At 53.1% G+C, this 24,980-nt stretch overlaps 1 protein-coding gene across 2 annotated transcripts in view; it reads right to left on the bottom strand.

Moving 5' to 3' along the window:
- Positions 1-87: 87 nt before the first annotated feature.
- The window catches only part of arid4b (AT-rich interaction domain 4B), a 189,483-nt gene continuing 164,590 nt past the window's right edge, over positions 88-24,980 (bottom strand). For both annotated transcript variants that reach the window (XM_087978705.1, XM_087978712.1), the window contains 4 exons: positions 7,730-7,840; positions 4,965-5,192; positions 3,103-3,249; positions 88-2,108 (listed from right to left, as the gene is read on the bottom strand). In XM_087978705.1, the coding sequence (XP_087834831.1) occupies positions 1,972-2,108; positions 3,103-3,249; positions 4,965-5,192; positions 7,730-7,840 (623 nt within the window). In that variant the 3' untranslated portion in view covers positions 88-1,971. The remainder of the gene's footprint in view (positions 2,109-3,102; positions 3,250-4,964; positions 5,193-7,729; positions 7,841-24,980) is intronic.

Raw genomic sequence — 24,980 nt, 5'->3', positions numbered from 1 at the left:
ATGAGTAACATGGCAATTACCAAAACCTCAGGTGACTCACCACATTTATTGAGCTTAAAAAAAAGGTCTGATGCGTTGGAAAGAAAACATGTTCACAAACTATGGCATTTTATTTCAAATGGAAGCCTTTGAATTTGCTTTTTTTTTACAATAAATTACATAATTTCCAACCTTTTTTGGAATCTAATAAATATTATATACCTTTCAATAAGTTCTTTTTAAAGTACATTGAACTGTCAAACAAAGGTCCCACAGTAATGTACAGGGTCAAAGTTTTCTGTAACCATTGTCAAAAATTATTTTTAAAGAGCACAAGCTACACAGACCAAACAAATAGGTTTTTCCTACAAAGATCCTGTGTTAATTTAGAGGCAAATGAAACCCAACAGTTACAAACATAAAACCATCTGACAGCTCTTGTGAAGAGATGCGCACTCTCTCACACCATGTGATACCTTTTAAAAAAGATAAAAAGCAACATGCTAACTTTGAATCGAGGTACACCAAAATTGCCATAAAAACAGTGAAACACTCTGTACAGACACGTGCAGTGCATCGACAGCACTGCTCCTTAAATACAACTCCAAGGTGGGGTGTGGGGAAGAGGTGTCCTAAATATACAAAAGGCATTATAAAAAGTAAAGGGATCACATGTATCAGACAATTAACAGACTCATTGTTACGTACAGGGTACAACATAAAATCTGGGCAAAAAGGTTGAGTTGTGTTTTGTTTATTCCAGGGTGTGGCTGTGTACTGTCTACCTTGATTTCAAATTCTCCAATGCCACCTCAATAATCACAGCAGATCTCAGAGTGCAGGTTGGCAGCTGCTACAAAGCCTGGATGTGTACACAGGCTGCTTTTGATCTGCCTTGCTAGTGATAAAATGAGCATTAGAAACCAAGTATTTTATATGCTTTTAGGAAAAAAAGTCCCCTTTCATTTACAAGGAAGAAAAAACCCCACAAAAATAGAACTTGTCATTATTTCCCTAGAATAAATATATCTTTTAGGCTGGCAAGTACAATGTTCATTATACACAGGTTTTTTAAACTTTTTTTTTTACAGATTTTGTTAGCTATTTTCTCTCTTTTTGAGGAAATGTTCTGTATCAAAATTAAAGAAAAAATATCAATGACTTTATATAAAAATGACAAAATAGGTTTCCTCTCCAACTTAACACGTCAGGGAAAACTCACAGTAACCTTTCCCCAGATCCAAACCTGTAAACACAAGGCAGTAACCAGGAAAGAATCTCGTATGCGTTTTGGTTACACATTGAAGGCTGATGCCAAAAGCACTCTGCTCCAGCACTCACTACCCGCTGTAGTCTTTGAATTACCTGTGCTTGTGTTACACAAAATAACGCTGCAAGCGATCTCTTCTTTTTTGTGTTGTTTTAAAAACTGTAACAGTAAAATTCATTTAAGAAACAGCAAGCTTGTGCGATAAAAGAGAACTAAATTAATACCAGAGATCATCAAATGGTCCAGCTTCAATGGGAAAGTGGAGAGGAATAGTTCGAGCTCGTGTACACACTGCCGGAGCTGGTTAAAAATCGGCCGCAAAAAATCTTCAGGCAAGGAACATAAGGAAGCAAAAGTCCCTTCCTGCCCCTCGTCTTCCCAACCCCACTTCCCAAAAATAATAATGGTAAGGCCCACCCATCAACAGTCACACGATTTCCAGACAGACTGCAACAGGTTATTGCTCCGACAGAACACTTCATTGTACTTCCTCATCTTCATGAAAGTGCACTTAAGTGCTACGTTAGTTTTGCTGAGAAGTAGTTTTTCTTGTGGAGTATAGTGCTAACTCAATTGTTTTTTTGTTGTTTCGTATTTTTTTCCTTTGTGCCTCTATCCAGCGTCTCTTTTTTAAAAAAAAATAATTAAAATAATAATAAAAATTAAAATACAAGTAGCCCCGGGAGCCATTTAAGTGCACTGTGCGTTGGGAGGTCCTTTCATCACCTACATTCCACCGACAGCCCATTCTGTGATGAGTTGGATACGGATGGGTCAGCCAGCGTTAGCATGACAGCCGCCGTGATAGAGCTGGATGAGGGCGATGAAGAGGAGGATGCTGTTGTTGCAGAGGCATTTGCTGTGGAGGAGAGGACAGAGATAGCATGAGACATTTGGAAATTTTCTGAAACAGAGTTACACGCTGATGAACTAGAAAGACAGTAGCTGCACTCACACTTGCCTTTCATGAACTCTGGGCATCCTAAAGTGCCTTACAGCCAGTGAAGAGTTTCTCTCAACATCGCCATAAAACAAGAAACACGGCAGCCAATTTGGATGTAGCAAGCTCCTATTAATATCAGTGAGAACATGGCTAGATAAGCTGTTTTACTGACGCTGGCAGAAGGGTAAATATTGATCAGGGAACACCAACTCTTCTTCCAAACAGTGTTGAGAGATCTTGTGTATCAACTTAAGACAGCAGGCAACACCAAGAAAGGCTGAAGGATCGCTTGGGATGCTGATTTTTGGATAAGATGTTAAATCAGACCCCCTTTGTCCTCATGGGTGGATGTGAAATATCTGGTGGTATTCATTTCTTACCCATCATCATTATGAAAACAGATTAGCAAATGTGCATTTTCTCTTCCCCACCTTTTAACAATCATAACTGGAAGCCTGTTGCATGGAACCAACAAAAGGAACAGAGATCTAGTTCCTCTTGGTGGCAATTATGCGGTCATCTTCCAGTATTTATATTCCTATCCCTCACTTTATTACTTCCATTAAAACTCATTTGAAGAGCTAATTTTTAACAGTCAGAATGGGCTAAATATCTTCCTGCTGTGCTTTCATTTCTATCAATCGATTAACAAGTTGAATCAATATTGTGTCTTCAACTTGAAGTGTCCCAGAGTACTTCACAGGAATGTAATGCAGCAACATTTAACATAGTCACTTGAAACAATAGCTGACCAAGAATTTGCTCGTGTCTAAGAGTTAGGTTTTAAATAGCATCTTACAAGAGGAGAAAGAGGTGAGGGAGCAATTAGGTTTTCAGATCATTGAAATTAAAAGCCAGCTGTGTAACAGCATAAATTCTTCCAACATAAATGTGCACATTGTAAACTTACTATCACGGTCCTTCTTTTTCATGCGTTTTCTTCTTCTGTCAATGGAGGCCACTTCTGATTTTAAGGAGAGGTAATGTCGCCTGATTTCCTGCAGCTTCTCTTGAAGGAATGCAATGCGTTCCACACTGCTCATGTTTTCAACATCAGCTATAAGGGAGAGTTTAAAAAAAACTGACAATTGGAGCACACCTTTAACACTCCCCATAGCTATGACAATCAATCTATAATCAGAATGTATTTCAATTCTCACAACAACATACATTTATACAGCTCCTTTAATGTGGTACAAATATTCCAAAGTGCATTGTAGGTGGCTTATCACAAACAATATGATATCTTAAAAGCAGAAAAGAAGAAGATCGGTCTAAGGAGCAGACTTCTCTGCCAATGATGAAAATTGGAAAATGCAAAGGGTCAAAACAGAAGAGCACGAGTGCTCTTGGATGGTTAGAGGACTGTCAGAGTCTACATGGTAGTAAGGGGTAAGGCCATAGAGGGATCTGAAAAAAAATTTAAAATAAAATTTTAAAATTGAAAGGTTTTTGAAGTGGGAGCCAAAGCTGGCCAGTATGCATGTTAATAGCTAAGAGAATGAGTTTGGGTGGACCATGATCATCACTGCTGCAAGAGTCGAAGCCCTTTCATAGGCCAGCTCCATTGCTGAGGTCAGTGGCACCCTGTTTGGAGGGGCTGTCCCGAGTGAATATGGGCTTCAAAACCCAGTTCTCAGTACAGTGCTGTGGTATCAACACCTGGGTCTTTCAATCTGAGCTGATCTCTTAGAGGAATCTGAAGAACAAGGGAGCTAGAGAGACAAAGAAATAAGACAGAACATCTATTTATCAGAGACTCAGAGTCATGGAGATATACAGCATGGAAACAGACCCTTCGGTCCAACTTGTCCATGCCAACCAAATATCCCAAACTAATCTAGTCCCATTTGCCAATATTTGGCCCATATCCCTCGAAACCCTTCCTATTCATATAATCATCCAGATGCCTTTTAAAGGCTGTAATTGTACCAACCTCCACCACTTCCTCTGTCAGCTCATGCTATACACACACCACTCTCTACGTGAAAAAAAATCTTTCCTCTCTCAACTTAAATCTAGGCCCTCTAGTTCTGGACTCCCTCACCCCAGGGAAAAGACCTTGTCTATTTACCCTATCCATGCCCCTCATGATTTTAAAAACCTCTATAAGGTCACTCCTCAGCCTCCGACGCTCCAGGGAAAACAGCCCCAGCCTGTTCAGCCTCTCCCTATAGCTCAAATCTTCCAATCCTGGCAACATCCTTGTAAATCTTTTCTGAACCCTTTCAAGTTTCACAATATCCTTCCGAAAGCAGGGAGACAAGAATTGAAGGTAGTATACCAAAAGTGGCCTAACCAATGTCCTGTACAGCCACAACATGACCTCTCAACTCCTACACCAATGCACCGACCAATAAAGGTTCAGAATAACTATTCAGAATAAGTTTAATTAAGACAGATAAAACCCACCTATGTCTGGACAGGAAGTTAGTTTGATTAACAATCTGACTGCCATGAGGACCAGTGAGATGCTAGGGCGATGTCTTCCTATTTCCCTCAAGCATTCCCCTGCATAGCGAAGACCAGAGCTTCACTGTCTGCTCTGGGGGCTGGACAGAGTGAGATGAGTACACACTCAGAGCTTCCATATGAAACAATAATATGCATCCCTTCCGGCACCAAACTGCAAGTGCCTATAACAGTAGGTCTGATGACTATTGATGTCTTAGGAAGGGAGAGAAGGGTCAAAAGTTCTCAGCTCTGAGAAATGCACGTGGACTTCCCACTTTATGATACAACCAAAAACCTTTTACATGGACTCAGACTCACCCATCTGTATACTCCATTTATAGGCTCTGGATGACCTGCTGCTATGCTCCTGTGCAGACTCTTTCTCTCCATTCCTAGGAGACTTTCCAGGACTCAGTACTTTGACAGTAGATGTGCTCCCTGGCAGAGAGTTCAAGCCTGTTGGTACCATAGAGGAACTCTTCTTCACTTGGACCGATTTAGCTGGATTTTCACCTGCAGACATCTCTTCACTATCGCTGCTGTTTGCTGTATAGAAAGCAAGAAAGACTTGCATTTTAAGACTTTGGGAAATTGCAAAGTACTTTCCAGCCAATGAAATATTTTTGAAGTTTAATTAATCAAGGGAACACTGCAGCTGATTTTTATCCAGAGTGATAATAACAATTTTATTTTTAAAGAGTGATGTTGATTGATGGATAAATATTGGCCAGGCACTACAGGAACAGCTTTGCTCTTCCTTGAGCAGTAGCTGTGGAGTTATTTACATTCACCTGGGTAAGGTGAGGACCTCTATTTAACACTTTGTCTGAAAGACAGCACCTCCAAGAGTGCAGCACCTTCACAGTTCTACACTTGGATTTTGGGTTAGATAACGGTGGCACAGTGGTTAGCACTGCTGCCTCACAGCGCCTGAGACCTGGGTTCAATACCCGCCTCAGGCGACTGACTGTGTGGAGTTTGCACGTTCTCCCCGTGTCTGCGTGGGTTTCCTCCGGGTGCTCCGGTTTCCTCCCACAGTCCAAAGATGTGCACGTCAGGTGAATTGGTCCATGCTAAATTGCCCGTAGTGTTAGGTAAGGGGTAAATGTAGGGGTATGGGTGGGTTTCGCTTCGGCGGGTCGGTGTGGACTTGTTGGGCCGAAGGGCCTGTTTCCACGCTGTAATGTAATCTAAAAAAAATCAAATCAAATCAAATCTAATCTAATCTAATAACGTCATCAAGTCTTAAACCTACTAAAGACAGAAAGTCAGACATGCAAGTGGCAGATGAATCAAGGTACAAAATCAAAAGTCACAATGGAGCAAATCCCTCTTTTTAGTGCCCAGTGATGGCTGCGGCACCTTGTTTGATCTTGTGTCCAGGTTGAGTTAGCACCTCTAAACGGAGAAAGTGGTAGGCTAATGTCATCACTGGTCTCAACAGTGACGGTTGGGGCAAAGGAGAAAATAATTCAAAGAAGATAGATTTCCCTTTAAAGCCATTAGCTCAGTTAGCAAGAGGGCTAATGGCAACAGCATGGGTTCTATTCCTGTTCTGACTCAGGTAGCCTTCGGACATATCTTCTCAGCTGTCCCAGAGAATGGAAAGCAATGGCAGTTTTGCTGGTGGTGATTCTGGATGAAGCATAAGCAGAACACTCATGGAATGCAATGGAAGGAGTTTTCGCACCTGATTGCTATTGTCTATATTTGCATAGTCATTGATGCACTCCATTAAAGGCATAGCATGTTCTTGAGGCTGCATGTCTCATTGGGATACACCTGAGAGCCAAGACCCAGGGGAACCAAAGTAGGGTGGGTGAGTTAATGTGTATTCTCCAACACAGATATCTTATGGAACTGGCTAGGAGACAAAATCATCTAAAAAAAATTCAAGGAAATGAACGAGCTCTGGGCAAAGAACAAGGGTACTGGGGCTAATTGGATAGCTGGATAAAATGACCAGCACAGGCACAGTGGGCAAAATGTCATCCATTTGTCCTGTTTGATTCTGGTAACATAAAAGACAATAAACAGATAGGCACAAACATTCATATTGCAAAGGTCAATTAGCCTCACTCCAACTCCAATTAAATTATCCCGTTGATACATGGAAAGTATAGTAAAATGAGAGGAAGAGAGAATATAGACTTCAAAAGGACAAGCAAATTGATGGAATGTGCAGAGATGTAGTTGATGAAGCGAGTTGAGATGATTTATAGCTCAGATTGAGGTTCTGGATGTAAATTTGCTTGCTGAACTGAAAGATTAGATTTCAGATGTTTCGTCACCATGCTAGGTTAACATCATCAGTGAGCCTCCGGTGAAGTTACCTAGTCTGGTGACAAAACATCTGAAAACAAGACTTTTAGCTCAGTGAGCAAACTTACATTGGTGGTTGATGAAATTTGTTACAAAGATATTTGAGAGGAGGCATTTTGGTGGGTAATGAATCAATGCAAATGTAAAGGATATAGTTTGAAAGGGAGCTGGGAGGAGAGGGACCTGGGGAGGTGGTAGGGTAGATTGTGAAAGTGGTTAAAAAAGAACAGGGATTCTTGGCTATATAGATAAAGATGGAGACAGAGCTCCAAAGCAAGACAATTATAAAGTAGTCAGGTAAGCAATGGTTAGGTATCAGTTGGAGAACTGTGCCCAATTCCGAGCACCACAATTTAGGAAGGATGTAAAGAAATTGAAATTGCAGAAAAAATTACAAGAACGGTTCCAGGAGAGTATCTTAAAGGAGATGGAAGTAACGAAGAGAGAAGCTTAAGGAGTGAATTCCAGAGCTTTGAGACTCACCAGCGGAACAACTGTTTGTGTCAATCGTTCTCTCATTGAGACCAACAAATGGGATTTCAGTTTGAAAGGAAGAGGGGGAAAGATGGGGAAAAGAAGAGAAGGGAATCAGTTGGAAGAATGACTCTGAGCTGTTTTGACACTTCTTTCAGTTACCGGAGAGCAGTTTTCCGCTTGGGCTACGAGTGTTCACAGTCAATAGGAAAAAACACACATCATCCCCCTACAAACATACAAGACCACAGAAAATGCTGAATATGAGCAGCATTAAGGGTCCTCACCAGTCCGGCTTTTCTTTTTATTGTTAATCCCTGAACGTTTGTGACTGCGTTTTTGCTTCTTGGTTGAACTTCCTCCCTGAGCATCTTTTTGTCGTTTGTGACCAGTAACAACTGGAAAGGAACAAAAAAAAAGAAATCATGCTTCAAATCAAAAGACAAATCAATGTCAAACAAAGGTTAACAGTATTATCCTGACTCAAAGCCTGGCATCAATCATGACCTTGGTTAATCTCCTCTACTTAACACAACATAGACAAAACTGGTTGGCAAGTGTAATGGCTTACTGATCGTACAACCTGCATCATGTTAGTCTAATCACATTACACTAATGGAGCATCTGCTTTAGAATTTCTAACATCAGTGTGTTTTACATTCAAACATGATAAAGCCTAACATTTCACAGAAACATGAAGTTGACAGACTGGATTAGAATGGGAAAATTGTCTTACAATCTCTACACGAGAGGGCACCCTTGTCAACCACACTGAATATTTAAACACAGAGATAGGTCATTTTCCAACAAGTCTACAATTGCATTTATGTTTTACAACCAGTTACCCTGCACTATACTCTGATCACCAAGTTTTCAGCTCTCATATGCAGCCTTTGCAAGGTTACTTTCGATAGGAGAGACCCACTCCTTTATGTACAAGTGATAACCCAGAATTTGGGGATTAAACAAAGCAAGGATAATACCTGACAAATGTAAATTCTATAAATGCTGAAAATCTGAAAGGCATAGGAAATACTCATCAGGTCTGTGCTGTGACAGAAAGGGAGTTCATATTTCAGTTTGGTTATCTTTCGTCAGAACAAGATGATGTCAGATATTTGACAGCTTTTGACCAAAGGCGAAAAGAGTGAAAGAGGGGGGAGGGGATGGAAATAACAAAAGAGAAGGTCTATGATAGGGTGGAGGACAGGAAAGATTGAATGACAAGTGAGAAGGGGCGATAATATGACAAGCGCAGAAGCAGAAGATGGATTTGGAGAAACCCTAATTGGTAGTTGAAGACTCTCCCTCTTTATGGGCATTTAAACGGGCATTAGATAGGCATATGGAGGATAGTGGGCTAGTGTAGGTTAGGTGGGCTTGGATCGGCGCAACATCGAGGGCCAAAGGACCTGTACTGCGCTGTAATTTTTCTATGTTCTGTAACAGCACAAGGGAGGGCAATATGGAAAATCTAGGAGGGAGGGCAAGGTGGCTGGGAACATGGCACAGGAATGTGGGTACACTTCAGGAGTGCAAAGCAGCTCACCATTGCCAGCTAACTCATTCATCCACATTATAGCCCAGTTTTGTGGCCAATGCACGCACATTCACGTATTGATACTTTTGTTTTAATGTTGCCAGCCGTTAATTATATCCAGTCTTTTCCAAGCCTAGGTAAAACTTTCTAAGAGGTTTATCCAGCAGCTCACCATACCCGCAAGCTATCTCAAATTTGAAATGCCACCATTTGTTGTAAAGGTAGGAAATGCAATGGCCAGATTGCAGACAGTAATATCCCACATGCTGCAAACAAGACAAATGACCAGATAATCCATTCTAATGATGTTTACTGTGCGCAGTCTTGATTTTCTTATTTAAGGATGTAAATAGATTGAAGGAGGCTTTGAGTACACAATTAATTATTTTACTGCAAAACTTACCTTGTGTTAAACACCGTTTATTCATGGTTGCCTTGAATACTCACTGAAACTAAGTGGGCTGGTGGGCAGCCTAAGCTTCAACTGATTTTGAATGAGATTTATTATTACCTTACAAGGACCTTATTAATATTTCTCCATTCCTCATCTTTGGATAGTAGCTAGATTTCTACTCTAAACTGTACTGATCTCTTGTACAAGATGGTTTGTTTCATGATGTTTGAGACATCTCAAAGATCTTTAAAGCCAAAGCCTAAGAAGTACCTTTGTTTTGAAGCATTGCTATTGTTATCATGTAGGAAAGGAAACAGATAGCAATAAAATTCCCAACATAGTCACAAAATAATCGCAGGTTCGGTACAGCACAGTAGAGGCCATTTGAACCATCATCTCTGCAGCAGCTCTCAGAACAAAAATGTCACTGAATGCTGTTTTCCTGCAACCCTGCAGGGAGAGAGTGGGAATAAAAGGGTCCCTCTCAGGATGCAATCCGGTGACTAGTGATGTTCCACATTGGGACCACAACTTTTCACTTTGTACATTAATGATCTGGATGAAGGAACTGAGGTCATTCTGACTAAGTTTGCAGAGGATACAAAGATAGGTGGAGGGGCAGATAGCATTGAGGAGGTGGGGAGGCTGCTAAAAGATTTAGACAGATTAGGAGAGTGGGCAAAGAAGTGGCAGATGAAATACAATGTGAGAAAGTGTGAGGTCATGCACTTTGGGAGGAAGAATAGAGGCATGAGCTATTTTCTAAATGGGCAGAAAATTGAGAAATCGAAAGTGCAAAGGGACTTGGGAGTCCTCATCCAGGTTTCTTTTAAGGTAAACTTGCAGGTTGAATGGGTAGTTAGGAAGGCAAATACAATGTTGCCATTCATCTTGAGACGACTAGTATTTAAAAGCAGAGATGTACTTCTGAGGCTCTAAGGTTCTGGTCAGACCACATTCAGAGAATGATCCCAGGAATGAAATGCTTAACATATGAGGAACATTCGAGGACTCTGGGTTAAAACTCGATGGGAGTTCAGAAGGATGAGGGGAGGATTTGATCGAAACTCGCAGAGTACTGAATGGCCTGGACACACTAGACATTGGGAAGATGTTTCCATTGGCTGGAGAGACAAGGACAGAACGGCACAGATTAAGAGTAAAGGGAAGACTTTTTAGAATGGAGATAAGGAGAAACTTCTTCAGCCAGAGAGTAGTAAATCGGTGGAGGCCGGGTCATCGAGTATCTTTAAAATAGAGATAGATTGCCAAGGGGATCAAAGGTTACTGGAAGAAAGTAGGAAAATGGGATTGAAAAACCTATCAGCCATGATTGAACGGTAAAGCAGACTTAATGGGCTGATTGGCTTAGTTTCTGCTCCTATGACTTATGGTCGTAAGTTCTCACCTGGACTGTACTGAGAGTTTCAGCCTGGATCATGTGCTCAAACAGGTTTTTAAAAATTCTTCCACAAAATGTGGATGTCGTCATCTTGACCAGCATTTAATGTCCATTCCTAACTGCCTTTGAGAAGATGGTGCTAAGCCGCCTTTTGAAATTGCTTTGGGCCTTGCAGTGTAGATTCACTTCCAGTACTGTTAATAAGGAAGTTGCAGGATTTTTAGCTCGCAACACTGAAGGAATAGCAATATAATTCCTAGTCAAGATGGTGTGAGATTTGGAGGGAAATTTTCAAGTGGTTGTGTTCCAATATATCTGTTGTTTTTGTGGCAGAGGTTTCAGAATCGGGAGGTGCAGTCAAAAGTCTCGGAGTGATCCTGCAGTGCACCTTGTAGATTGTACACACTGCTGCCATTGTATGTCAGTGTTGGAGGAAGTGAACATTGAAGGTAGTTAATAGGACACCAGTCTCGTCACTGATTTGTCATGGATGATGTCAGTATTGTTGGAGCTGCACACATTCAGGTAAATGGAGAGTATTCTATCACACTCCTGACATCAGTCTTGTCAATGGTAAACAGGCTTTCGAAGTCTCATCTGCTCTAGAGGTGTGAAAAAACACGTCTGATTAGGTTAATTAGAAAATATCTACCCTGTCAAACTCCTGCAATGATATTCTGGGACTGAGATGACCTCCAACAATCACAATGATCCTCCTTTGTGCTAGGTTTAATTCCAATACTGGATTGTTTTTCATTCAATTCCCACTGACTCTAGTTTTGCCAGAAATTCAAATTCAAATTCACATGTTGCCTTGATATCAAGGACACTCTCACACCTCATCTCTGAAGTTTGGCTCTGTTAACCACATTTGGACCAAGGCTATAGTGAGGTTAGTGAGGAATGGTCCTTGTAGAACCTAAACTAAGCATCAGTGAAGAGGTTATTGCTGTGTTAGTGCTTCCTGATATAACTTCCAATAACACCTTCCATCACTTTGCTGATTATCACTGAAGGAGCAATGATGGACAAGATTGGATTTCTCCTGCTTTTGTGGACAGGTCATACCTTGATAATTTTCCAGTGCCAGTGATGCAGCTGTTGTCGTGGGGCTTGAATGTGCAAACTTCTGATTTCGCTGTAATGGCTCACACTGCTCAGAGAATTTCCTGAGATCATAATTCTCCAGAATGTTAAGTGTCTTAGTCAGAGGGAACTTCACCACAGCAAGGATTTATTCAGAGGAACAGCTTCAGAAGGTAATTTATTTTTAATCTATTCTCAATATTGAGCTTGCAGCATCAGAGAAGTGAGAAAATATATCTAACAACACATAGAAGATTGCTAAGATACCATTAGAAGAACAGTTTGCATTAAAAAAAACATAAGTTTAATGCACATTGAGCACATTCAGTTCCTGGTTTGAGCTAGAACGTCCATCAATAATTGAAAATGAAATGAGGTATGATGCCAGAACAACAGTTTACATTCAATATAGTTAGGAATATTACAAGACTATATTGGAACCCAGTGAGGATGTGCGACTGAAGCGCACAATCCAGGCTGACACCCCCAGTACAGTACCAATTGAGAATATCATCGTTCATGTCCAACATTCAATCAAGACTTGCCCATCTTCTCAGATCGATGGAAAAGATTCTCCGGCATTATTTTGAACAGAAAGAGGTAAGTTTTGTTCAATGTAGTGGTCACCTGTTATCCCTTGACGAAAGCAAGGCTAATCACTTGTAGTGAGTTCTATGTTTAAGAAATCTGTCAAAGCATTACGTCCATTACTATTTCTGGCAGGATTTTCCATGTTTTGATTATCCTCTGCATAGAAACTTCCCCTAACCGGACCTTTCATTTTCATGGTTATGATCGTAAATTGATGTTCTTGGATTATTGGCTCAGTGGAAATTACCCCTCTCTAGTTACTTCATCAACACCTCTCTCAATTTTGATCACTTTTATTGTGTTACCATCTTCAAAACATTTTCCTGAGGTAAAACATTTACTTTACAATCTGGACATTTTTCTTTTGGCTTTCTTTGATTTCTGCTGTTTGTTAAAAATTCTGATTTTGTAATCAAGATGGCATTGGAAAATGGTGACCTCGTACACCCCTACTACACTTGAGTACATGTGACCATTAAATCTAATTCTAAGAGTGATTACACTTTAAGACTGCTTCACTGACTAAAGAGATTGAGAACAGAGGATGCGATAATGATATCCCTCATTGAGCAATCCAAATGTGCTCATGAAAATTGACATGCTGAACAAAATCACTTTCCCATTTGGAGATAAGTAATGATCGTCAGTTCAGTTCCTAACCAGTAATTGTTACATTAAAATCTTTTAACTTTAAGCAACTCAGGTTTGCCACTTCATGCCCCAAGTTTGTTGCCTCTCCTGACATCATCGCTCACCTCTTCCATTTCCCAAACTCAGAGTGAGCACTCAGGAGGGAGATGGTGAGAAGGTGGGACGGAGAGTGCGAGAGACACTGTGAATGTATCAGGTAGGAGGGTTAGCAAGTGGACAAGACCTCAAAATGAGAGACTGGGTGAGATGGAGGGCTGGATAAAGGGAGGGGAGAGTAGCAGTTATTTTTGTTTCCAATAAAAACACTAAAAATAAAATGGTGCCATCGCTATTGGGAGGCATCTCTAATTTATTGACTGCATAAAATGAAATTACACTATCAGAAGCTGATTGCTGGTACCCTTGCCCAACCCTTCCACTCACCACTTTAAACATGGAAAACCTGTACTCCATAAACACAAGACAAAATTTTGCATTAATACCACCAAGCACCACATGGTGGCAGTTATTCACCAAGATGCCGAGAAAGCAAACTGCAAATATCAATTAAAATCAGAGTACATGCATCCTGCAATTTAAACTGTTGCTACTTATCGCTTCCCATAATGTATTAATTACACTTGTAGTATTCAGATTATCGGAAATATTATCACTCCACAATTTTTAGTGGTAACTGACTCTACTCCAAATAAAGCTTCAGCAATATAACAACTCATTTATATAGGACCTGAGTGTAATAAAACACCCCAAGATAGTTCATAGAAGCATTATATAAAAAGTTTGACCCCTGAGCTAGAGAGACAGGGCGCGCGCGCGAGAGAGACAGGGCGCGCGCGTGCGAGAGAGAGAGACAGGGCGCGCGCGCGCGAGAGAGACAGGGCGCGCGCGCGAGAGAGAGAGACAGGGCGCGCGCGTGCGAGAGAGAGAGACAGGGCGCGCGCGTGCGAGAGAGAGAGAGACAGGGCGCGCGCGTGCGAGAGAGAGAGAGACAGGGCGCACGCGCGAGAGGGACAGGGCGCACGCGCGCGAGAGAGAGAGACAGGGGGCGCGCGCGCGAGAAAGAGACAGGGCGCGCGAAGAGAGAGAGAGAGAGAGACAGCGCGCGCGAGAGAGAGACAGGGCGCGTGAGAGAGAGTGAGAGAGAGACAGCGCGCGCGAGAGAGAGACAACGCGCGTGAGAGAGAGAGAGAGAGACAGGGCGCGTGAGAGAGAGAGAGAGAGACAGCGCGCGCGAGAGAGAGACAGGGCGCGTGAGAGAGTGAGAGAGAGACAGCGCGCGCGAGAGAGAGACAGGGCGCGTGAGAGAGTGAGAGAGAGACAGCGCGCGCGAGAGAGAGACAGGGCGCGTGAGAGAGAGTGAGAGAGAGACAGCGCGCGCGAGAGAGAGACAGGGCGCGTGAGAGAGTGAGAGAGAGACAGCGCGCGCGAGAGAGAGACAGGGCGCGTGAGAGAGAGTGAGAGAGAGACAGCGCGCGCGAGAGAGAGACAGGGCGCGTGAGAGAGAGTGAGAGAGACAGCGCGCGCGAGAGAGAGACAGGGCGCGTGAGAGAGTGAGAGAGAGACAGCGCGCGCGAGAGAGAGACAGGGCGCGTGAGAGAGAGTGAGAGAGAGACAGCGCGCGCGAGAGAGAGACAGGGCGCGTGAGAGAGAGACAGGGCGCGCGAGAGAGAGACAGGGCGCGTGAGAGAGTGAGAGAGAGACAGCGCGCGCGAGAGAGAGACAGGGCGCGTGAGAGAGAGAGAGAGAGACAGCGAGCGCGAGAGAGAGACAGGGCGCGTGAGAGAGTGAGAGAGAGACAGCGCGCGCGAGAGAGAGACAGGGCGCGTGAGAGAGAGTGAGAGAGAGACAGCGCGCGCAAGAGAGAGACAGGGCGCGTGAGAGAGTGAGAGAGAGACAGCGCGCGCGAGAGAGAGACAGGGCGCGTGAGAGAGTGAGAGAGAGACAGCGCGCGCGAGAGAGAGACAGGGCGCGTGAGAGAGAGTGAGAGAGAGACAGCGCGCGCGAGAGAGAGACAGGGCGCGTGAGAGAGAGTGAGAGAGACAGCGCGCGCGAGAGAGAGACAGGGCGCGTGAGAGAGAGAGAGAGAGACAGCGCGCGCGAGAGAGAGACAGGGCGCGTGAGAGAGAGAGAGAGAGACAGCGCGCGCGAGAGAGAGACAGGGCGCGTGAGAGAGAGAGAGAGAGACAGCGCGCGCGAGAGAGAGACAGGGCGCGTGAGAGAGTGAGAGAGAGACAGCGCGCGCGAGAGAGAGACAGGGCGCGTGAGAGAGAGAGAGAGAGACAGCGCGCGCGAGAGAGAGACAGGGCGCGTGAGAGAGTGAGAGAGAGACAGCGCGCGCGAGAGAGAGACAGGGCGCGTGAGAGAGAGTGAGAGAGAGACAGCGCGCGCGAGAGAGAGACAGGGCGCGTGAGAGAGAGAGAGAGAGACAGCGCGCGCGAGAAAGAGACAGGGCGCGTGAGAGAGAGTGAGAGAGAGACAGCGCGCGCGAGAGAGAGACAGGGCGCGTGAGAGAGAGACAGCGCGCGCGAGAGAGAGACAGGGCGCGTGAGAGAGAGAGAGAGAGACAGCGCGCGCGAGAAAGAGACAGGGCGCGTGAGAGAGAGTGAGAGAGAGACAGCGCGCGCGAGAAAGAGACAGGGCGCGTGAGAGAGAGACAGGGCGCGTGAGAGAGAGTGACAGGGCGCGTGAGAGAGAGACAGGGCGCGTGAGAGAGAGACAGGGCGCGTGAGAGAGAGTGACAGGGCGCGTGAGAGAGAGAGAGAGAGAGACAGCGCGCGCGAGAGAGAGACAGGGCGCGTGAGAGAGAGAGAGAGAGAGACAGCGCGCGCGAGAGAGAGACAGGGCGCGCGAGAGAGAGACAGGGCGCGCGAGAGAGTGACAGGGCGCGCGAGAGAGTGACAGGGCGCGCGAGAGAGTGACAGGGCGCGCGAGAGAGAGACAGGGCGCGCGAGAGAGAGACAGGGCGCGCGCGCGAGAGAGAGAGACAGGGCGCGTGAGAGAGAGTGAGAGAGAGACAGCGCGCGCGAGAGAGACAGGGCGCGTGAGAGAGAGACAGGGCGCGCGAGAGAGAGACAGGGCGCTTGAGAGAGAGTGACAGGGCGCGTGAGAGAGAGTGACAGGGCGCGCGAGAGAGAGACAGGGCGCGCGCGCGAGAGAGAGAGACAGGGCGCGTGAGAGAGAGTGAGAGAGAGACAGCGCGCGCGAGAGAGAGACAGGGCGCGTGAGAGAGAGACAGGGCGCGCGAGAGAGAGACAGGGCGCGTGAGAGAGAGTGACAGGGCGCGCGAGAGAGAGTGACAGGGCGAGCGAGAGAGAGTGACAGGGCGCGTGAGAGAGAGTGACAGGGCGCGAGAGAGAGAGACAGGGCGCGCGCGCGAGAGAGAGAGACAGGGCGCGCGCGCGAGAGAGAGTGACAGGGCGCGCGCGCGAGAGAGAGAGTGACAGGGCGCGCGAGAGAGAGAGTGACAGGGCGCGCGAGAGAGAGAGTGACAGGGCGCGCGAGAGAGAGAGTGACAGGGCGCGCGAGAGAGAGAGTGACAGGGCGCGCCAGAGAGAGAGTGACAGGGCGCGCGAGAGAGAGAGTGACAGGGCGCGCGAGAGAGAGAGTGACAGGGCGCGCGAGAGAGAGAGTGACAGGGCGCGCGAGAGAGTGAGTGACAGGGCGCGCGAGAGAGAGAGTGACAGGGCGCGCGAGAGAGAGAGTGACAGGGCGCGCGAGAGAGAGAGTGACAGGGCGCGCGAGAGAGTGTGAGACAGGGCGCGCGAGAGAGAGTGTGACAGGGCGCGCGAGAGAGAGAGTGACAGGGCGCGCGAGAGAGAGAGTGACAGGGCGCGCGAGAGAGAGAGTGACAGGGCGCGCGAGAGAGAGAGTGACAGGGCGCGCGCGCGAGAGAGTGACGGCGCGCGAGAGAGAGAGTGACAGGGCGCGCGAGAGAGAGTGACAGGGCGCGCGCGAGAGAGAGTGACAGGGCGCGCGCGAGAGAGAGAGTGACAGGGCGCGCGAGAGAGAGAGTGACAGGGCGCGCGAGAGAGAGAGTGACAGGGCGCGCGAGAGAGAGAGTGACAGGGCGCGCGAGAGAGAGAGTGACAGGGCGCGCGAGAGAGAGAGTGACAGGGCGCGCGGAGAGAGAGGGTGACAGGGCGCGCGAGAGAGAGGGTGACAGGGCGCGCGAGAGAGAGAGTGACAGGGCGCGCGAGAGAGAGAGTGACAGGGCGCGCGAGAGAGAGAGTGACAGGGCGCGCGAGAGAGAGAGTGACAGGGCGCGCGAGAGAGAGAGTGACAGGGCGCGCGAGAGAGAGAGTGACAGGGCGCGCGAGAGAGAGAGTGACAGGGCGCGCGAGAGAGAGAGTGACAGGGCGCGCGAGAGAGAGAGTGACAGGGCGCGCGAGAGAGAGAGTGACAGGGCGCGCGCGAGAGAGAGAGAGAGTGACAGGGCGCGCGCGAGAGAGAGAGTGACAGGGCGCGCGAGAGAGAGAGTGACAGGGCGCGCGAGAGAGAGAGTGACAGGGCGCGCGAGAGAGAGAGTGACAGGGCGCGCGAGAGAGAGAGTGACAGGGCGCGCGAGAGAGAGAGTGACAGGGCGCGCGAGAGAGAGAGTGACAGGGCGCGCGAGAGAGAGAGTGACAGGGCGCGCGAGAGAGAGAGGGTGACAGGGCGCGCGAGAGAGAGAGTGACAGGGCGCGCGAGAGAGAGAGTGACAGGGCGCGCGAGAGAGAGAGTGACAGGGCGCGCGAGAGAGAGAGTGACAGGGCGCGCGAGAGAGAGAGTGACAGGGCGCGCGAGAGAGAGAGTGACAGGGCGCGCGAGAGAGAGAGTGACAGGGCGCGCGAGAGAGAGAGTGACAGGGCGCGCGAGAGAGAGAGTGACAGGGCGCGCGAGAGAGTGAGTGACAGGGCGCGCGAGAGAGAGAGTGACAGGGCGCGCGAGAGAGAGAGTGACAGGGCGCGCGAGAGAGAGAGTGACAGGGCGCGCGAGAGAGAGAGTGACAGGGCGCGCGAGAGAGAGAGTGACAGGGCGCGCGAGAGAGAGTGTGACAGGGCGCGCGAGAGAGAGAGTGACAGGGCGCGCGAGAGAGAGAGTGACAGGGCGCGCGAGAGAGAGAGTGACAGGGCGCGCGAGAGAGAAAGTGACAGGGCGCTGCGCGAGAGAGAGTGACAGGGCGCGCGAGAGAGAGAGTGACAGGGCGCGCGAGAGAGAGAGTGACAGGGCGCGCGAGAGAGAGAGTGACAGGGCGCGCGAGAGAGAGAGTGACAGGGCGCGCGAGAGAGAGAGTGACAGGGCGCGCGAGAGAGAGAGTGACAGGGCGCGCGAGAGAGAGAGTGACAGGGCGCGCGAGAGAGAGAGTGACAGGGCGCGCGAGAGAGAGGGTGACAGGGCGCGCGAGAGAGAGAGTGACAGGGCGCGCGAGAGAGAGAGTGACAGGGCGCGCGAGAGAGAGAGTGACAGGGCGCGCGAGAGAGAGAGTGACAGGGCGCGCGAGAGAGAGAGTGACAGGGCGCGCGAGAGAGAGAGTGACAGGGCGCGCGAGAGAGAGAGTGACAGGGCGCGCGAGAGAGAGAGTGACAGGGCGCGCGAGAGAGAGAGTGACAGGGCGCGCGAGAGAGAGAGTGACAGGGCGCGCGAGAGAGAGAGAGTGACAGGGCGCGCGAGAGAGAGAGTGACAGGGCGCGCGAGAGAGAGAGTGACAGGGCGCGCGAGAGAGAGAGTGACAGGGCGCGCGAGAGAGAGAGTGACAGGGCGCGCGAGAGAGTGAGTGACAGGGCGCGCGAGAGAGAGAGTGACAGGGCGCGCGAGAGAGAGAGTGACAGGGCGCGCGAGAGAGAGAGTGACAGGGCGCGCGAGAGAGAGAGTGACAGGGCGCGCGAGAGAGAGAGTGACAGGGCGCGCGAGAGAGAGAGTGACAGGGCGCGCGAGAGAGAGAGTGACAGGGCGCGCGAGAGAGAGAGTGACAGGGCGCGCGAGAGAGAGAGTGACAGGGCGCGCGAGAGAGAGAGTGACAGGGCGCGCGAGAGAGAGAGTGACAGGGCGCGCGAGAGAGAGAGTGACAGGGCGCGCGAGAGAGAGAGTGACAGGGCGCGCGAGAGAGAGAGAGAGAGTGACAGGGCGCGCGCGAGAGAGAGAGTGACAGGGCGCGCGAGAGAGAGAGAGACAGGGCGCGCGAGAGAGAGAGAGACAGGGCGCGCGAGAGAGAGAGAGACAGGGCGCGCGAGAGAGAGAGAGACAGGGCGCGCGCGAGAGAGAGTGACAGGGGCGCGCGAGAGAGAGTGACAGGGCGCGCGCGAGAGAGAGTGACAGGGCGCGCGAGAGAGAGTGACAGGGCGCGCGAGAGAGAGTGACAGGGTCGCGCGCGAGAGAGAGAGAGACAGGGCGCGCGAGAGAGAGAGAGACAGGGCGCGCGAGAGAGAGAGAGAGACAGGGCGCGCGAGAGAGAGAGAGAGACAGGGCGCGCGAGAGAGAGAGAGAGACAGGGCGCGCGCGAGAGAGAGAGTGACAGGGCGCGCGCGAGAGAGAGAGTGACAGGGCGCGCGCGAGAGAGAGAGTGACAGGGCGCGCGCGAGAGAGAGAGAGACAGGGCGCGCGAGAGAGAGAGTGACAGGGCGCGCGCGAGAGAGAGTGACAGGGCGCGCGCGAGAGAGAGAGAGAGACGGCGCGCGCGAGAGAGAGAGTGACAGGGCGCGCGCGAGAGAGAGAGAGACAGGGCGCGCGCGAGAGAGAGAGAGACAGGGCGCGCGCGAGAGAGAGAGAGACAGGGCGCGCGCGAGAGAGAGAGTGACAGGGCGCGCGAGAGAGAGAGTGACAGGGCGCGCGAGAGAGAGAGTGACAGGGCGCGCGCGCGAGAGAGAGAGAGAGACAGGGCGCGCGCGCGAGAGAGAGAGACAGGGCGTGCGAGAGAGAGAGAGAGAGACAGGGCGTGCGAGAGAGAGAGAGACAGGGTGCGCGCGTGAGAGAGAGAGACAGGGCGCGCGCGAGAGAGAGTGACAGGGCGCGCGAGAGAGGGAGAGTGACAGGGCGCGCGAGAGAGAGAGAGAGACAGGGCGCGCGAGAGAGAGAGAGAGACAGGGCGCGCGCGTGAGAGAGAGAGACAGGGCGCGCGCGTGAGAGAGAGAGACAGGGCGCGCGCGCGAGAGAGAGAGACAGGGCGCGCGCGCGAGAGAGAGAGACAGGGCGCGCGCGCGAGAGAGAGAGAGACAGGGCGCGTGCGCGAGAGAGAGAGAGACAGGGCGCGCGCGCGAGAGAGAGAGAGAGACAGGGCGCGCGAGAGAGAGAGAGAGTGACAGGGCGCGCGCGAGAGAGAGAGAGACAGGGCGCGCGCGAGAGAGAGAGACAGGGCGCGCGCGCGAGAGAGAGAGAGAGACAGGGCGCGCGCGCGAGAGAGAGAGAGAGAGAGAGACAGGGCGCGCGCGCGAGAGAGAGAGAGACAGGGCGCGCGAGAGAGAGAGAGAGAGAGAGAGCGTGCGAGAGAGAGAGAGAGACAGGGCGCGCGAGAGAGAGAGAGAGAGAGACAGGGCGCGCGCGCGAGAGAGAGACAGGGCGCGCGAGAGAGAGAGTGACAGGGTGCGCGCGAGAGAGAGAGAGACAGGGCGCGCGAGAGAGAGAGAGACACACAGGGCGCGCCGCGAGAGAGAGACAGGGCGCGCGAGAGAGAGAGTGACAGGGTGCGCGCGAGAGAGAGAGAGACAGGGCGCGCGAGAGAGAGAGAGACAGGGCGCGCGAGAGAGAGACAGGGCGCGCCGCGAGAGAGAAACAGGGCGTGCGAGAGAGAGAGAGAGAGACAGGCGCGCGAGAGAGAGAGGGACAGGGCGCACGCGCGAGAGAGACAGGGCGCGAGAGAGAGAGGGAGAGACAGGGCGCGAGAGAGAGAGGGAGAGACAGGGCGCGAGGGAGAGGGAGAGACAGGGCGCGAGGGAGAGGGAGAGACAGGGCGCGAGGGAGAGGGAGAGACAGGGCGCGAGGGAGAGGGAGAGACAGCGCGCGCGCGAGGGAGAGGGAGAGACAGCGCGCGCGCGAGGGAGAGGGAGAGACAGCGCGCGCGCGAGGGAGAGGGAGAGACAGAGCGCGGCGAGGGGGGAGAGACAGAGCGCGCGCGAGGGGGGAGAGACAGAGCGCGCGCGAGGGGGGAGAGACAGAGCGCGCGCGAGGGGGGAGAGACAGAGCGCGCGCGCGCGCGAGGGGGGAGAGACAGAGCGCGCGCGCGCGCGAGGGGGGAGAGACAGAGCGCGCGCGCGCGCGAGGGGGGAGAGACAGAGCGCGCGCGCGCGCGAGGGGGGAGAGACAGAGCGCGCGCGCGCGGGGGAGAGACAGAGCGCGCGCGCGCGGGGGGAGAGACAGAGCGCGGCGCGCGCGGGGGGAGAGACAGAGCGCGCGCGCGCGGGGGGAGAGACAGAGCGCGCGCGCGCGGGGGGAGAGACAGAGCGCGCGCGCGCGGGGGGAGAGACAGAGCGCGCGCGCGCGCGGGGGGAGAGACAGAGCGCGCGCGAGGGGGGAGAGACAGAGCGCGCGCGAGGGGGGAGAGACAGAGCGCGCGCGAGGGGGGAGAGACAGAGCGCGCGCGCGAGGGAGGAGAGACAGAGCGCGCGCGCGCGCGAGGGAGGAGAGACAGAGCGCGCGCGCAGCGCGAGGGGGGAGAGACAGAGCGCGCGCTGCGCGCGCGATGGGGGAGAGACAGAGCGCGCGCGCGCGCGAGGGGGGAGAGACAGAGCGCGCGCGCGCGGGGGGAGAGACAGAGCGCGCGCGAGGGGGGAGAGACAGAGCGCGCGCGCGCGCGAGGGAGGAGAGACAGAGCGCGCGCGCGCGCGAGGGGGGAGAGACAGAGCGCGCACGCGCGCGATGGGGGAGAGACAGAGCGCGCGCGCGCGCGAGGGGGGAGAGACAGAGCGCGCGCGCGAGGGGGGAGAGACAGAGCGCGCGCGCGAGGGGGGAGAGACAGAGCGCGCGCGCGAGGGGGGAGAGACAGAGCGCGCGCGCGCGAGGGGGGAGAGACAGAGCGCGCGCGCGCGAGGGGGGAGAGACAGAGCGCGCGCGCGCGAGGGGGGAGAGACAGAGCGCGCGCGCGCGAGGGGGGGAGAGACAGAGCGCGCGCGCGCGAGGGGGGAGAGACAGAGCGCGCGCGCGCGAGGGGGGAGAGACAGAGCGCGCGCGCGCGAGGGGGGAGAGACAGAGCGCGCGCGCGCGAGGGGGGAGAGACAGAGCGCGCGCGCGCGAGGGGGGAGAGACAGAGCGCGCGCGCGCGAGGGGGGAGAGACAGAGCGCGCGCGCGCGAGGGGGGGAGAGACAGAGCGCGCGCGCGCGAGGGGGGAGAGACAGAGCGCGCGCGCGCGAGGGGGGAGAGACAGAGCGCGCGCGCGCGAGGGGGGAGAGACAGAGCGCGCGCGCGCGAGGGGGGAGAGACAGAGCGCTGCGCGCGCGAGGGGGGAGAGACAGAGCGCGCGCGCGCGAGGGGGGAGAGACAGAGCGCGCGCGCGCGAGAGGGGAGAGACAGAGCGCGCGCGCGCGCGAGGGGGGAGAGACAGAGCGCGCGCGCGAGGGGGGAGAGACAGAGCGCGCGCGCGAGGGGTGAGAGACAGAGCGCGCGCGCGAGGGGTGAGAGACAGAGCGCGCGCGCGAGGGGTGAGAGACAGAGCGCGCGCGCGAGGGGGGAGAGACAGAGCGCGCGCGCGAGGGGGGAGAGACAGCGCGCGCGCGAGGGGGGAGACACAGAGCACGCGCGCGAGGGGGGAGACACAGAGCACGCGCGCGAGGGGGGAGACACAGAGCACGCGCGCGAGGGGGGAGACACAGAGCACGCGCGCGAGGGGGGAGACACAGAGCACGCGCGCGGGGGGGAGACACAGAGCACCGCGCGCGAGGGGGGAGACACAGAGCACGCGCGCGAGGGGGGAGACACAGAGCACGCGCGCGAGGGGGGAGACACAGAGCACGCGCGCGAGGGGGGAGACACAGCGCGCCCGCGAGGGGGGAGACACAGCGCGCGCGAGAGAGAGAGAGAGAGACAGGGCGCGCGCGCGCGAGAGAGAGACAGGGCGCGCGCGCGAGAGAGAGAGAGACAGGGCGCGCGCGCGAGAGAGAGAGACAGCGCGCGCGAGAGAGAGAGAGAGAGACAGGGCGCGCGCGCGAGAGAGAGAGAGACAGGGCGCGCGCGCGAGAGAGAGAGACAGGGCGCGCGAGAGAGAGAGAGAGTGACAGGGCGCGCGCGAGAGAGAGAGAGACAGGGCGCGCGAGAGAGAGAGAGAGACAGGGCGCGCAGCGCGCGAGAGAGAGAGACAGGGCGCGCGCGAGAGAGAGAGAGAGAGACAGGGCGCGCGCGCGAGAGAGAGAGACAGGGCGCGCGAGAGAGAGAGAGAGAGACAGGGAGCGCGCGCGAGAGAGAGACAGGGCGCGCGAGAGAGAGAGTGACAGGGTGCGCGCGAGAGAGAGAGACAGGGCGCGCGAGAGAGAGAGAGAAACAGGGCGTGCGAGAGAGAGACAGGGCGTGCGAGAGAGAGACAGGGCGCGCGAGAGAGAGATAGACAGGGCGCGCGAGAGAGAGAGAGACAGGGCGCGCGAGAGAGAGAGAGAGACAGGGCGCGCGAGAGAGAGAGTGACAGGGTGCGCGCGAGAGAGAGAGACAGGGCGCGCGAGAGAGAGAGAGAGACAGGGCGCGCGCGAGAGAGAGAGAAACAGGGCGTGCGAGAGAGAGACAGGGCGCGCGAGAGAGAGAGAGACAGGGCGCGCGAGAGAGAGAGAGACAGGGCGCGCGAGAGAGAGAGACAGGGCGCGCGAGAGAGAGAGAGACAGGGCGCGCGAGAGAGAGAGACAGGGCGCGCGAGAGAGAGAGAGACAGGGCGCACGCGAGAGAGAGAGAGACAGGGCGCACGCGAGAGAGAGAGAGACAGGGCGCACGCGCGAGAGAGAGAGAGAGAGACAGGGCGCACGCGCGAGAGAGAGAGAGACAGGGCGCGCGCGCGAGAGAGAGTGACAGGGCGCGCGCGAGAGAGAGAGACAGGGCGCGCGCGAGAGAGAGAGAGAGACAGGGCGCGCGAGAGAGAGAGAGAGAGTGACAGGGCGTGCGCGAGAGAGAGAGAGACAGGGCGCGCGAGAGAGAGAGAGAGAGAGAGAGACAGGGCGCGCGCGCGAGAGAGAGAGAGAGACAGGGCGCGCGCGAGAGAGAGAGAGAGAGAGACAGGGCGCGCGCGCGAGAGAGAGAGAGAGACAGGGCGCGCGAGAGAGAGTGACAGGGTGCGCGCGAGAGAGAGAGAGACAGGGCGCGCGAGAGAGAGAGAGAGACAGGGCGCGCGCGCGAGAGTGACAGGGCGCGCGCGCGAGAGAGTGACAGGGCGCGCGAGAGAGAGAGTGACAGGGCGCGCGAGAGAGAGAGTGACAGGGCGCGCGAGAGAGAGAGTGACAGGGCGCGCGAGAGAGAGAGTGACAGGGCGCGCGAGAGAGAGAGTGACAGGGCGCGCGAGAGAGAGAGAGAGACAGGGCGCGCGAGAGAGAGAGAGAGACAGGGCGCGCGAGAGAGAGAGAGAGACAGGGCGCGCGAGAGAGAGAGAGAGACACACAGGGCGCGCCGCGAGAGAGAGACAGGGCGCGCGAGAGAGAGAGAGAGACAGGGCGCACCGCGAGAGAGAAACAGGGCGTGCGAGAGAGAGAGAGAGACAGGGCGCGCGAGAGAGAGAGAGAGAGACAGGGCGCGCGAGAGAGAGAGAGACAGGGCGCGCGCGCGCGAGAGAGAGTGACAGGGCGCGCGAGAGAGAGTGACAGGGCGCGCGAGAGAGAGAGAGACAGGGCGCGCGAGAGAGAGAGAGAGAGACAGGGCGCGCGAGAGAGAGAGAGAGACAGGGCGCGCGCGAGAGAGAGAGAGACAGGGCGCGCGAGAGAGAGAGAGAGACAGGGCGC

This window comes from Chiloscyllium plagiosum, unplaced genomic scaffold, assembly GCF_037043375.1.
Source record: "Chiloscyllium plagiosum isolate Xiang-an unplaced genomic scaffold, Cpla_swu_hap1 HiC_scaffold_3, whole genome shotgun sequence".
In the NCBI taxonomy this organism is placed as follows: domain Eukaryota; kingdom Metazoa; phylum Chordata; class Chondrichthyes; order Orectolobiformes; family Hemiscylliidae; genus Chiloscyllium; species Chiloscyllium plagiosum.
Note: the sequence above shows the minus strand (reverse complement) of the source record. Positions and strands in the feature narration are given on the sequence as shown.